The sequence below is a fragment of the Dicentrarchus labrax genome, unplaced genomic scaffold, assembly GCF_905237075.1.
Source record: "Dicentrarchus labrax unplaced genomic scaffold, dlabrax2021, whole genome shotgun sequence".
Taxonomy (NCBI): Eukaryota; Metazoa; Chordata; class Actinopteri; family Moronidae; genus Dicentrarchus; species Dicentrarchus labrax.
The window spans coordinates 19,827,469-19,842,914 of NW_026136711.1; the positions used below are offsets into that span (position 1 = coordinate 19,827,469).

Consider the following 15,446-nt stretch of genomic DNA (forward strand, 5'->3'; position numbering starts at 1 on the left):
GGAAAGATAGCAATGGACAATTAAAAATTGTGTGAAAGGAATTTAACTTATTGGAGTTTAAGTTTAAATGCTGATAAAAACATTAAAAATCTAATTAAAAAAAGCTCCTTACCCCGCATTTTTCCTCTCCAGATATTGAGACCCGCTGGTACTCTTTCTCCAGAGGCAATTGTCTCTCCCTAAAGCCATCATCAACAATGTCCACACTCTTCTCCTTCATCAACCTTAAAGGATACAGACAGAGAAAAGGAGAGTTTAAAAGGAGAGAAAGATTGGCAGAGGAGGACGGGTAAGGACACAGTAAGATGGAAAATGTGGATATAAGCAGGAAGTGTGGCAGAAAGGTAAATGAGAATCCAGATGTTATTGGTTATATGAGTTGTAATGGCAGCATCAGAAAAAATCAGTAACATAATTATTATATAACAGCAACCTGCATGTCTCTCTACAGGATTTCAGTGAGGTATTGAGGTCTTAGTGAGATTAACTTCTTACATCACAATGATGAAGCCCATTGTGTTCCTGCAAACTTTACATTCTTTGCAAAAAAGGTCTGTATCCTTTTCAAGATGCATGTCTTTAATGTAGTTGGACCTCAGAAGTCTACAAATAATTCCTTAGACTTCACAGCTTGTTTTGGCATATAGAAACACAGTGACACACACTGGGAAAACTTTGGAACTGTACCTCTGAAAGATGACTGAATGTCTTCTCTGTGAAAGTTCTGTAAATATCTCAGGAATAATTTAAGGAGGATGCATCGAATCTCAATTGGAAATGTCATTGCAAAGTCTCTGGTAACATATGCAGGTGAGGTATTTCTGTATGTTTGTACATTTGCAATCATCTCTGAACAATGTTCACTTTGTGTATGAATACTTTAAGCCCACTCTATATATAGGGCAACAGCTTGTAAGATGACAATATAACTACATTCTAAACTTCAGTAGTTTAGCTACAGAGCTGCCCAATGACTGTAAGAATTTCTTGGGGTTCAAGTTTCATTACTAAGAAAACAGAATAATATGCAAATGCAAAAACACTCACAGACTTCAGACTCAGACTTAAGAGACGGGTTGTTTAAAAAGCAAAAAAACAAGGTATCCATTTTGTACATTTACATGTCACCAGCAGGGGGAAGATGTGGTCCATCTCAATATGCTGATAATCTCTGTCAGTGGTCCTGGAGAAAAGTGCTTACTTAAACTTAGACACTTATCACTACAATATTTCTAGGTACAGTAAAAACAAGTAAAACAGAGATAAATTGAAAGAAAAAAATAGTCACAAAACATACATACTGAAGCAAATCTCACTCACTCAAGGTCTGGAGCACTGTCGATTTTCATGAAGTCCTGTTTGGCGCGGAGCAAGATCTCTGGCTCAAGCCTTGGGGGTGATATGCAGCGGTGCAGGATAAGTGTGGGCAAGGCAGGGGGCAGATGGCATCAGAGGTAGTGAGAAAAAATTAAGCACACAGAAGGGAGAGAGACCAAATATATGCACCAGCACACACTTAAACAAGCACTCTCTCTCTAGCACACATACATTCATATACACACAAAGCATATTAGGTATTAAGTGATCAAGGAGAATGACACAAATAGAAAAATATCTTCAGTTAGTAGTGGTACACCCTGATTGGTAAACAGGCTTGCGGAGGTTGTGTCAGATAACCACCCAAATGATCGGCTTAGTGGTGCAGATAGCGTCAGCACTGGCAACTGAGACAGAACCCCTATAAAAGTTGTGTAGAAGAAGACTGAACACCAGGACAGGTGCCAACTGCTGGTTAGCCCACAAATTGGCATGTTGGAAGCTGATAAGCATGTGTGCATGGGTGAAAGCAAGAAGTCTGCTAAAAGGTGGGGGCTGGGGGAGAGCTATATGCGTCTGAGGTACTTAAAAGAGTTCATTTAACTGGCTTTGTGTGTCTGCTGTGTTTGTATTTCCTCACTTAATGTCCTGGCTGATTTGTCTCTCTAGGCGGTGCCGTCGCTCTTCCAGCTGTTCGATGGGGCTGTCCTCCGGGAACTCATAAGGAGCAGTTCGCATCTCGCTCTCTGCCATGCTGCGTGTGAACAGCTCCTGGTGCAAACATAAGTTATTCCATTTATGGTGTCATAAAACAGGCAAACAGGCCCATTTCAATGTACCTATGTATATATGGCAGACTCTGAGGCTCACAAAGAACCACCTGTTACATTTTCCTTCAAATAAAGCCAGAACATGCCAAAGTGCTGTGATTTAAAATAAGGTAACTTTGATGAACGTGTGACATAGTTTCTAATGTTTTTGCACACGTTTAAGGCATTATTGTTGATTTTCAACATTCATTCAGTCAATAAACAAAACAAATCTTGTGTTTAACTTATTGGAAGCTGAAATTATTCTTCAGGCAAAAGCCACAGAGACAACATGGTTGACTATTAGAGATTCAAAGATTTTAAAACTTCCAAACATGTCTTTTCATAACTACCAAATTCAAACAAACAAATGCCAGTAACAGCTGATTAAAATATCTGTGGACAACTGGTGCATGGGTGCTAATCAATAGTTGTTATAATTAAAGATTATTTTGATTAGCTGTCTAATGTTTCTGTGAGTTTATTCGGCGCAGCAACATTATCTGTCTGGCTTTGAATTTTTACCTCAGCAATCTCTTTGTATTTTTCCTCCATGGATGTCCGCAGGTCGATTGGGTAGTGTGTGATAGAAACGGGCGTCCCTGGAAGGGATCTCTGAGGCTTGAGGGGCTTGGGTCCGGATGCACCACACAGGTCTGTAGGCAGACACAGACAGTATCAAAATATGTGCCAGAAACACATGGTCTCACAATATCACTTCAAAATCAGAGTCTTTACTTTTAGGTCCTGTTAGGCAGAGGTTAAAATTAATAAATAACAAACTGCAAAAACACATTAATGCCAACATCTACACATCCAAAACATAAAGCAGCCATAAACCAGCAAAAGGCTGAAAAGTGTCTGTATTTAAGGCAGAGGTCTGCCTCGTAGTCATTTAACCTAGTTTTAACTTTTTAGAACCGCCCGGAAAAAAATGTAATGTAACACAACTGTCTTCTGTAGAAAGTACCTTGCGTAGTAAGTACTTAACTTCTCATCCTCTTAAGTGTTGCATAGGAAAGATAACAATGTCTGTTTTCTGCAAAGTATCTTGTCAACTTATACTAAACTATATTTTCTTTTACATCACAAAAATATAAATGTCAGTAAAGTGACAGTACCTCCAGTTGACCAACGCATTCTAGAAATCTTTCCACTACTGTTTGAAGCATTGTATCCTTGGAAAACAGTTGTTGAATTTTACTAATGTGGGACAAGTTTTTGTATTTGGTCCAGTACTGAGTGAGAGTAAAAGTGAGCCAGTCAGTGGCAACAACAAGTGCTTTTAATGGATATCATTTTACGGTGCCCAATTGCCTGCAAGGATTACACTGTAGCCCGTTTCATGGCGGCAGGCTTCAGTGCTTTCTCTCAATAGTGGATCAAATTCGAAACTTGTTGTCTCCATTATTCACTTCGACAAAAAAACATGGGAAAATAAGATCCAAGCTGAAAAACACCTAAGTTACCCTTTAAGTACAGGCTAACAAAATACTATGTGTTGATTGTGTTTATGGAAAGAATTGCTGGATTGATAAATGCCTTAAAGGTAGTAAATAAAGATAGTTTACAATGTAAATGTTTAGCATTTGTAAATGTTTAGCATTTAGCATTTAACAGCTCTGACAGTAAAGGATTTACGAGCCATAAGATCTTTCTCCAAACAAACCAACACACATATAACATGGCTTCTTTACTGCATACAAAATCATGTGCATTGTGTAGTAAAACTCGTGGGTTCAGATACACATAGACCATCTGGGTGCTTTACACGCTTACGGCTAATTCAATAGTGATGATGTCACTCACTCTACAATTATTCATTATTTCACAGTCTGCTGAAAACAGAGAAAGGCAAATATGTGAAAACAAACAACACTTAATAGTACCATCACAGACAAAAAACAGAAAAGAATTTGCATTTGGTTTATTTCTATATATATTTAAATTACAACGTGTGTTGGTTTGAGTTCAGAAAACTATGATTTTAAAAATCTTTTAAGAATCAATCTTTAAAACAAATATACATAATATACACATTCATTTAGCTGAAAACTACTACTAGATTTTGGACAAACCACAAATACAAACAACTGCTCCACTTTCTGAATTTTGAAAATCAGTCAACTAAAAACTAAACATAACGTAACTGGTCTCAAGATAGAGAAATCTTTGATTTCCTTCGTTCACCTACAGGATAATATTCAGTTTTGTCTTGCATCTACACTGACGACATGAAACAAAAACACATGAGTTGCAAATACTAAACAGTCAGTCAGAAGTTGAACAAATGTGCATAATCATGATTACCTATGAAGCTGGGCTGCAGTGGCTTTAATTTGTGACAGAGCACAAAAACACCTTTTAATATGTCCAAGAACAGAAGCCAGCTTAGGGAAAGACAGCTGTACCAGCAGATACTGTGTCACTTCAGTCACACATGGGCATGCACACACACTAGAAAAAGAATTACCCTAACTCACATGTACACACTGACTCGTGCATACACACACCTGAGAATGACACAGAGGGGCCTTCCCCACTCAAGACCTGCTGGAAACAGATGACACCAGCTCCACTCCAAAATAAACACAATAGAGAACCACCGGAAGAAAAGAATTCATTTGTCTGAAGTACCGGAGGAACATCAGATTTACTGATTCTTGAGTACTTTCTAAAGACCGCCATGTATTTAAGTTGAAGAGAACCGTAATTTAAAGAGTACCATTGTTATGTGCACACACAGTAATTCACTCACTCATAATGAGTCTATAGCTTTGGGAGTGGTGTGTTCACTTTCCTCTGTAATTGTTGCCATTATTGGTGCTGTGGCCTGTGACAATTAGTCTCTGCCATCTGCTGTCTGCCTTTAAGGCCGTGCAGTTAGGAATGAGCAGAGAGTAACTCTCCGTAGTATACTAATACTGGCATAACACTATAACCCATTTCAATACTGCATAATATAGAAGTTGTGCCATGATCTGCTGATAATCACATACTCAAGGACAGAAAAAGCTTATTTTTAATACACATATAGTTATAGCCTGACCAATACTCGATTATTGGGACAGATATTTATAAATGAGAGTTTTAAAAATGCCTCACATAAACACATTTTAGATAAGGACTCACAATATGTACTGAGAGGACCATTTTACAATCGAATCTGCCTCACTAGTTTACCAGATCATATACACGTCTTGTGTGGATAGAAGGACAAACAGACGACTTCAAGTATATAGGCGCACACACACAAACAAAGTCGTCCCCAGTATAGTATCCATGTAATCCCCTGGTCTTTCCACCACAGATGACTCTTAATCCAGCACCCCCAACTCTATTTATCTCAGTGACATCATGGTAGTAGGGGAGCACAAACCTTCTACACGTCTGTACAAGTACACAACAAAACTGGGAGAAACTCAGCAGACTACAAAGTTTAAAAAAATATAAATAAAGCAGAAGAATGAACCTTTGTCACCTGACATGCAACAAAAACACAGCCAAGAACCAACCATCAAGACAACAACAGCGACCCTTACAAGTTCATCATGGGCAACTTCCAAGAAAGACTTTAGTCATAAAGGCCTGATTCATGATTCATTTAGTTAGTGGTTAAATAAAAAGCTAAATAGCAACGAGACTTATAAATGAAAACAACCCTGTTGATTTGTCTCGACAATTTTTTGAACAATAAAGATAAATGTCTCTGATGTCTGAGCCATGATGAAGTCCGACCATAGAAAGCACATTAGGCTGCAGACTGTGAGCTTGTGTTTGAGTTCAATTAAATTAAATCTGTGCGATTCACTTGTGAAAGAGAGTGAGGATCAACATGGGACAATCTAATCTCCTTCTTTTGGTAGTATTTCTGTGAAGCCTTGACATAAACACTTTTGTTTGTTTTGCTTCAAAGATCCAGATTGCAGTACACATGCTGGCCAAGAAATTTAGCCTCCTCACCTCAAACACGCAGTTTACTGTGCGGGTTGTCTTTACCCTTTTTAGAGTGAAATGCCCTTCTATCATCGTGTAGCAATTGAGAGTTAATTTCTGAGCCCAGTGAGTAATACTGACAAAGCTATCCATCTCAGCTTTCTCTCACATCCCTGGGACCTGAGTCTGTACACCACCCACATACACTACCCACCTGTTCTTTGAACCCTACCACAGAGACATCTAGAATCTGTGGAGCTGCCTGTTCTCTATAAGGATCAATACAATCCCTCCAGTCTGTCTCATCCTCCCTGTCCCTGGGGCCAAAAGTAACGGCAGACTAGTTTTGGGTGTGTCATTGTAGTTCAAATACTGACCGAGTCAAACAAAACATTGTACAGTATGTCCATGAAAATATTATAACCAGAACAATCTATTTCAATTTGCCAACTTTTATTTTCCCAACCTTAATCCTTAATGAACCCCTTATTTTATCACTAAACCCAGACTGACATATTTTATGGATATTTGTTATGATATTCAGTGCACAATAATAAAAGTACTGAACTGATAAACTTTACAATTAACCCCAAAACTGAAAAGCAATAACCACAGGAAGTTTGTGTAAAACGAGCAATCTGGATTAACATCAGAGATAAGTTTTCCTGATATTTTTAGGACCTTTTTATACAATTCTATGTCTGTATTATGTTTTTTTTTTTTTAACAACCATAATAGGCTTCTTTTTTTTTTTGACAAACTCAGTGTTTTCTTCTCATTCTTTTATAAGGACTTTGGTTGTTTTAACTGCGTACTTTTCTAACGCAGGACCAGGCTGTTTAGCAGAGAATGAAGGCTCTGTGAATATAGCTTGGGTTTTGGGAGCCAGTGTGCTAGAGAATTATTGTAAGTGTGTCAAAGAGACCATTTTCACCACAATAACAACACCCAAGGTAACTGGCATTTCGGACACTACATCTGGCCTTGCACTGCCCCATCTCATCAGGCACAGTGTATTTTAAAGTCAAGGAAATGCTAACCTGTTGTAACGCTCCTTGCTTTATTCTTTGCCCCACCATGACACTACAGCGACTATCATGTTATGGACAATTCAACCAATTCATGTCTCAAAGAAATAATGAGACGAATATTTAATATGTAACTTCACAATTACAGTGTACAATTCTCTTTGGTCACTGTTATCTGACAACAAGCTTTCAAGAGTTTCAGTATGGTTTACAAAAGATAATTGATGGTTCTCCTTTTCACTTTTCTCTAAGTCTAAAAGGTACAACCATTAAGGGGTTCAGTTTTTCTTGGCTCCATGCAAAACTGCCAAGGAGTGAACTCCTACAGGCAGGTGTCAGTGCAAGCAAACAGTGCTTCTTTCTCCACTCCTTTCTTGTTTACCTGTTTTTGAAATTAGATACACCCTGGCATAAGTCCAGGAATTCACAGGTGTGTTTAGCATCGTGCGCCTTGCAGCAAACTGGCCACGTCTGTCTTTGTTCTTACTTGATGGTGAACACGCCAGTCTCTTTTGAATTATGCATGAAGTTAGACCGCATCCATAGTAGTATCAGACTTTTTAATGAAATGACCAGTGTGTAGGATTTAGTGGCACCTAGTGGTGAACTTGCAGATTGTAATTAATTAACTGTAAGTAGAACACAATGGTTTAACATGGCGGGCTCCACAGAAGACGACCCACAGCATTTGTAGATAAAAACGTCTCATTCTAAGGAAACGAAAACGCAACGATTCCTATATTCAGGGGATTATACACTAATGAAAACATACCTATGAATATTGAATTCCATTTCTGCCAACCACAGAGACAAATCAGTTAGATAAATAATGCAGACGTAAGGGAGCCTGTCGTCTGCTGCAAAGCCATGTACAGACAGGGATGTCACGTAGCAGCAATGCATGATGGGCATCTAAGACAGAGAGAAACAATCCCATAGTAATGTGTTTTGGTTTACCGTTCGGTCTACTGTGATTGTGATTGTGGCTCTAGTGTTAAGAAACATTTGTTTTTCTTTATAGATTTCACTTTATTCCCCAAGAGAAGAGTGATGACACCGGCTTCAGATGTTCCTTAGCAACCACAGATGAGAATAAACCTCTACCTCGAGTCTTCGTCTTGAAAATATATTTTCAGTACTTGGGTGCAAGAGAAGGAACATGGGTGATGAAATCTGCCAGGCAAAAACTACTGCCTACAAATTCACTTTGCAACAACAGTTGGGACATAATTTATTTTAAAAATAACTTAATGAAGGCCTGCTGGGGAAACAAAAATGCATTTAAATGCAGGCGTAAAAACCAACAAGACCATTCTCAGTACTGTGGTAAGAGACATTTACCTTTACTAGGACTCCACAGCTTTCTGTAACGTAAGCAACCTTCAAGAGGAGACAGATAAGTCACTGCTATCACACACACTGACACACAAAACAGACGTCAGCTGTTCTCACAAACTGATGGTCAACATGTTCAGGTGGAATTAGAAACTAAGACCCCTGAAGTTCTGCCTGAGGGGTACAATGGCCATGAAGATGCAATTCTGAATAAGATTTTTCTGCAGCTTTAGTGGCACCATGTCAGGAATTGAAACTCTGCTGCAGCTACCTTTCTGATTTACTGCACACCCTCCGTGTGCCATATACTGTTTATGTTTTTTTTACGTCAGCAAACTCTGAAGACACTCAGTGATTAATCCACTTGGCAATATTACTGCATCATACAAGACTGTAGCAAACAGCAGTAGGGACTAGATGCCCCAAATGTTCACTCACTGCAATAGCAATAAAATGTGGAAAACATCAAGCTTTCAAAATATCAGCCTCACAGCAATAGACCCAATCCATGGCGTATTTTTCTTTTCCAACTGCTTATGCTACCCCCTCCCCAATCTCTATATTCCTCTCAATGTCTTCTTCATGCTGTGAGCTTATTCCTCTACGCAGCAACTGTGTTTACTAGCACCTCATCTGTCACTATGAGCTTGTTTGTGCAGTATTTTTGGAGTGATAAGTACCATGCATCACAAAGAACTGCTGAAACTTCTAGCAACACAGTAACAGTAACATTATCAGGCTCTACAGTATATGGTGCTGTTCATTACTCATTACTCAGCATAGGTTACAGTACCTCTATCTCCCTGCCTTGTCCTGTTTTCACAGTCTCCGTTACAGTCGCAGTGGCCTTGTCTGAGCTCCTGCGGGATGCTGGGACATGTAACTAGGCCTGGGACAGCCGATGTACCCTCCCCCGCTGGCACAGTGGAAGAGAGAGAATGACAGCAAAGAGAGAGAAGAGACACAAGATATGCTCTCTCCTAAACACAAGCTGCTCTAACACTGGGATCACACAATTCCTCCTCTTTTTCTCCTTTCTCTGCTTCTCCTGTTGTTACTGTCGCCACCTCCAGTGTGCTGGCGAAGCAGTTTTTTTTCCTTTTTTCTCTGACTCTCTCTCTCTGCCTCTGTCTCTCAGCTGCTTCCTGGATTACACCGGTTTTCAGTCCATGACCGACACAGCCTTCAAGCTCCCGGATTTAAATACTGGGTTGGATCATACCACGTGGCAAAACAGGGGAGGGACCGGGGTGAACCACTTCAGGCTCTATTGTGCTGTAAAATGGAGGAGGCCCTGCATCTCTAGCCACTCCCACTTCTTCTCTACCTCCCACCTCTTATTCATGAACACGTTGCTTCAATCATCATCATTTATAAGCCTTAAATTATATTATGAATGGCAGCATTTATTTCTTTGTAAGTTATTTATTAATTTCATCTGTTCTAAATGGCTTTTTGCTATGACATAATGTTTTACTGCTATTATGGGCTAGTCTCTCTAATGTATGTTTTTTTATTCTGCTTGCTGTTCATGAGTCTGTGTTGACGCTTCTGTCTTATCCATGCCACAAGATAAATTTCTAAATAAAGATTTTAACTGAACTTTCATTGTTTTTTGTATTTAAATTCTTATGTGATTGCCAGATGTTTTAAATCCAAATTGTGTTTGTGAGGTCAGTTAGTCATATGGCTGAGCACAGGTATAAGCTCGTTTACATACTGCATGCCATGTTACTGTCTCCATCGATCATGTGATGCCAATGGAGGCTATTTCCTTCCTCTCTCACATCACTGCCCAAGGAAGGCATGCAAGAAGTCTGCTAATCCTAAACTCCATTTTTAGTGAATTTTTAAAGCCACACTCAAAGCAAAGACCATCACGGAACTTTCCAGATGACAGTCAAACAAATATACGCACACAGAGACACACACACAAACATCAGCATGAAAGACACACAAAAGGCAGACACATTCCACAGCAGGTACTGACTTCTGGACAGATCCTCATTTTTGTACAATACCATTACATACAAATGACCCAGCTGCAACTAAAGCCAACAATATACCGTACACAAGACTCAGAGGAAACAACAATGTTGCTCATACTTGTCTGACTCATAAGTGAGAGTTTGTTTTTCATCTTCCATGGTCCTGTAGCCAAACTCAATATTGTGTACTGACCCAGTTTGACAGGCAGGGAGCAATATGGACTAAGCCTTTAGGCTACTACAAGGCAATGACTAACAGCCTTCTAAATTTGAGAACATGATCAATGGGTATTAAGTAGCTCAAAAACACAGAGAAATACCAATTTCTCTCTCCAAAGTTGCATGATTGATGAAGCTGGCCAAAAGGTGAGGAGGTGAGATGAACTCATACATCGTGCTGTACTAATTGGCCATTTTTCCTAGTTGTTTAAAATAGAGAGCAAAGAGTATTACTAAGATTTTCTATGAACTTTAACAGCAGAAGTAACGTTACCTCTATATACTGAAAACATGTCATAGATACTAACCACAGTCAACACCTACCCATCACCCACAGTTTCTGAAAAAAAGATGAACTAGATATACAGTAGTGTCAGTGCTGTTAGCCGTGCAGTCCGTTACATGATGGACCTAAAATGTGGTGGTCAGTGATGTGTCCACATCCTGTCAGCTGTTTACTAAGTGGGCAGAACTTTTACAGCTTAGCTGAGGTCTAACTACACCACAGAAAATCAACAATCTATTTGGAGGTTGTTGCTTTAAGAAAGACTTAATTTGAAAACACGTACATCAGTGATTCAGAAAACACAGAAGGGTCTTTAATAGAGTCAACATAGTTTTATAAAGTTAAAAACACGATTTCTGAAGCATGTTTGGCACCTCTGCATTACATTATATAAATATCAGTGAATGTTCCTATGGTGATTTAACTCTGCAAAATCTTTAGAGTAAAGAGAAATGATAAACACAATACATTTTTACTTTCAAGAATTTTGAAAGCCAAGAAGCACATTGCTTGTGACTCTGACTTTAATAAAGATAGGAAACAAGTGTGTCCTCATTCCATAAAGACTTGTGGTGGCTTGTAGAGCTCAAAGTTTAAAAATAGTTTGCACTGACACTTTGGGAAAAAGACTAACTAACCTAGAAATGTTTCAATACACATAAAGTGAGAACTGACATATTTTGCCCAATTTTATCATAATACAGAGTGTGTTGTATTTCAGACAGCATGTCAATCAACAGAGGCTTTTTTACAGGATACAATGTGACATGAGTTTGTGAATACATATAATGATAATTTCATTTTTTCCTATGTAGATTTTTAACTATAAACTTCATATTCAGCAACATATTCCAGCTAAATAAAATCATCTTGCATATTTAGAAAAGATTACTCAAACTACAGTATACAGTGTGACTGTTGATTATAATTGTATCATACATGACAGTGGTATGAATTGTGCCTCTCATTCTCAGGTATTCTCTGGTATCTCATTCATTTATTAAGGAGCCTATAGAGGAGTCTTCAGATGTAGAAAGCTGTAAATGAAATGTATGTTACTTATGTTAAGAGAACATATATAATATATATTGTTTGCCAAATATTTAGACAATGTCTATATTCCTATTTCTCAAAAGCAGTCTGAGGTTTGGTGTCCGTTTACTCCTCAACTTGTGCTTTCCTGCTATATCCTCTGTTGTGTTCAACACATCCTTTCCCCAAGAGACTAATCAGCAGCACGGGGGAGTAGCTGTGCACCATTCTTCATTCCCTTTCTCCCAGATGAACACAAGAGTGTTGTCAAGAAAACCTAATCGCTAACCCTGCACAAAAATTCCCATGTGAATAAAACAGGATAAACATTCCAACTAAATACTCTTGGGTTCCCAGCATTCGGACAGATGCTGTGTATCTCCATCAGTTAAGTTCTCAAAACAATAAAACCTTGCTGCAGCCCATCGCATGCAAATACACAAAAAACTCTTAACTCTATATTCCCATCGGGGCCGCCACAGTAGCTCACCAGGTACAGTGCATACCATGTGTCAAGGCTGAGTCCTTACCGCAGCGGCCTGGGTTCGTGTCCGGCCCGAGGCCATATGCTGCATGCCATATATACACACACATACATGTACACAGCCAGTGCACGGACACACACTACAATCCTCTGTGATTATCCAGAGCCCTGTCCAGTCACCAAACCTCTTGCTACCTCTGTCAGTGCAGCTCTCACCATATCTGAATATAGCAAAGAGGAGCACTGTGTCACTTGACACTGTCAACAAGTAGCACACTGTACTTAGCACTTCTTGGACATCAAGAGATTAATATCCCATTCCGCGGACTAAAGGTGTGTCAGGAAGGCAATAAAAGAGTGTTGCTTCACTGACATGGCTAAGTGAGGAGGCTTCTGATAACAAATGTCCTGTTTCTATGAACTTTGATGCAGACTCACCTGTACATGCACACCCCTCATTACTGCTATCTTTACTATGGGATTTGCCATTCTTGCTTTGATTTAGTGTTTTGTTTGTTTGGTACGGCCATGATGACATTATACATTCTGTAAATAAATCATAAATTCTAGAAAGTCTGTTAAATCAAAGTTTAGACTCTTTTACCACAATGTGTAAGGTTTTAATGACTTAATAAAACATTCAGTATTCACTATGCTGCAATGTTTCATCACTGTGTCAATTATTTGATTAAATCTTTGCAAAAATCCCAAAATAGTCAACAATTGTCCAACAGATTTCTCCAAGCCCACTCTGATGTCTTAAGATGTCTTGACCAACAGTCTAAGACCCAAATATATTACATTAGTCTCTTGAACAGTTTTGATAATTGCAGGGGGCTTGTCAGACTATCTGACAGGATCAGTGTTGACCAACTGTGGAGCCTGCATCTCACTCCCCTGCCAAGAAGGCGTAGTTTATTCTCAGAGCTCTCTCGTGATTAGTAAACTATATATTGCATCTTTGTACATGGTATTAGCATGAAGGTACATAGCCCCATACCTGTATTCCTAAACTAAGTGAGGATAAGGGCTGGCAGATCATTAGGTGAACAGGGGTGTGGTGGGCAAGCAATTCTCTGAGTCACTGAGGTCACAGGACAAGAAAAAGCCAGTCAGGGAACAAACATCAGCTGACAGAGGTTCATGTGTGATCAAATGAGGTTGATTAATGAAAAACAGATCTTTATTAGGAGCCATGCTGAGAGCAGAGACAGACCAAAGCTTAACTGTACCTCAGCGATGAAATACAACCTTTCATAACCCATGTGAATTAGCATTGTCTGTCAGCCTGCAAATCACCCCACTGAGATATGGTGTGTCCAATGGCATGGTGTTGGGTCTGGCTTGTGTGTGTGTGTGTGTGTGTGTGTGTGTGTGTGTGTGTGTGTGTGTGTGTGTGTGTTTTATGGGACAGATACAGAACTGTGGCTCTGCAGGTTATCTACTCGACCCCCAGCAACAACAGGCCCACCTGTTGGCAATATAGCTTTCAAGGCCTTGGTTATTGGTTCTCCAAAATCCCTTTTCCAGAACTGACACACTTCCTCTGATACATGGGAAGCAACTGAGCTATTCATAGCAGAAGAAAGCCCTGGAATTTTCCACCCAAACGCAGAGCAAACTGGTCCTCCTCAGTCATGTGTGACTGCAGAACAGCCAAAGACCCCAGATACTGACAACCAGCCACTTGTTAAAAACTGATGGTCTGACTTCACAAAACACTTTCATGACTGACACTCCCTCTAGTGGAGAGATGGGTAAGTGTAGAACTGAACAAGAAAATGTTCTAAATTTTCACTTTTTTACATTTTACCAAAGGCTACCATTGCAGTGGTTTGAGTACCTTTAATAAACAGATGCTGTTTGTTGTAGCTGTTCTGACTAGTATCCCAAGTCTCCTTGTATGTTGCATTTGTGCCCTCTACTGTAAATCAAAATTCCCCTCAAGGAACAATAAAGATTTGAACCAAAGTCTCCATATATATACACAGGTCTAACTGAGTTAAAAAAAATGGACTGTTTTGTCATTCAGAAGTCATTATTGCCATAACTTTCAGTTGCTCTTAGTCCCAAATGTGTCCCTCAATGCTCTAAATTGTACTATTTAACAATAAAACTGATATATTCAACTGTGCAGTGTCACAGAGATCTGATTTGCCTCTCAATAGTGAAGAAAAAAATACTACTGACACCTTTTCAGCAGGAATAATTAACACCTACAATACAATTTAACACCCACAACCACAACTGTGAGGTTATGGGTCTCTGGGCAGGGACTCCCAGTGTTTGCTTGTCACATGTTTCTGTCTACTGCAGGGCCAGAGGGTGAGTGTGGGGGTGGAGGGATGCGTGAGCAAACTAGGGTTGCCAGTAGTGCAGATTAAAGTCCATAGGGCAACAATGTGTAGATGTGCTAAAGATTCAGTAAGGAGTATAACAAAGCCTCCAAGGGGTAACAGAACAGAGCCCACATGACTCGGCAAGTCATGAGATACAGAATACACATTAATCCATGAGAGAGTCCCACATGCCAACAGTATATCTGATTAATTATGAACCAGAATGGGGCAGCTGGAGTGGTGGAGGGAGTAGCAACCAGTCAACTGCAATGTGTAACAGGATGTATAGTGAGTAGGAAGAATACAGATTGAGGTGGAGCTGACAGTCAAATTGTAACTGTAGCCAAAATGTACATGCCAGAGACCCTCCATACTCTCTATACACTATGATACAAAGCGTAAAATACAGTGGGAAACCCAGGTAATGAGGCAGGGATCACCATACTACCATTTTATTGAGTTGACAACTCATTTTGAAAGTAACAAAGAAAATCTGTTACAACAAACTCATCTGAAATGCCATACTACCAGACATCCTGCAGATAAAAGCGCACACGGTAGTGTCAAGTTAGAGGCCAGTATGTTAGTGAAGATCAAGGTAAGAGCCTCTGTATCAGATCAGATCACAACAGAAAGTGTAGCAGTGCTGGAGAGAGGAATTCCCTCCACCTCT

At 39.5% G+C, this 15,446-nt stretch overlaps 1 protein-coding gene across 5 annotated transcripts in view; it reads right to left on the bottom strand.

The window, feature by feature from the left end:
* Window positions 1–15,446, bottom strand: part of ampd2a (adenosine monophosphate deaminase 2a) — a 31,819-nt gene that overhangs the window by 9,485 nt on the left and 6,888 nt on the right. For 3 of the 5 annotated variants that reach the window (XM_051414376.1, XM_051414378.1, XM_051414374.1), the window contains 4 exons: window positions 2,652–2,782; window positions 1,958–2,088; window positions 1,321–1,389; window positions 113–224 (listed from right to left, as the gene is read on the bottom strand). In XM_051414376.1, coding sequence (XP_051270336.1) covers window positions 113–224; window positions 1,321–1,389; window positions 1,958–2,088; window positions 2,652–2,782 — 443 coding nt within the window. Of the gene's footprint in view, window positions 1–112; window positions 225–1,320; window positions 1,390–1,957; window positions 2,089–2,651; window positions 2,783–9,218; window positions 9,586–15,446 lie in introns of those variants that run through there. The other 2 variants (XM_051414377.1, XM_051414375.1) reach the window with 2 other exon arrangements.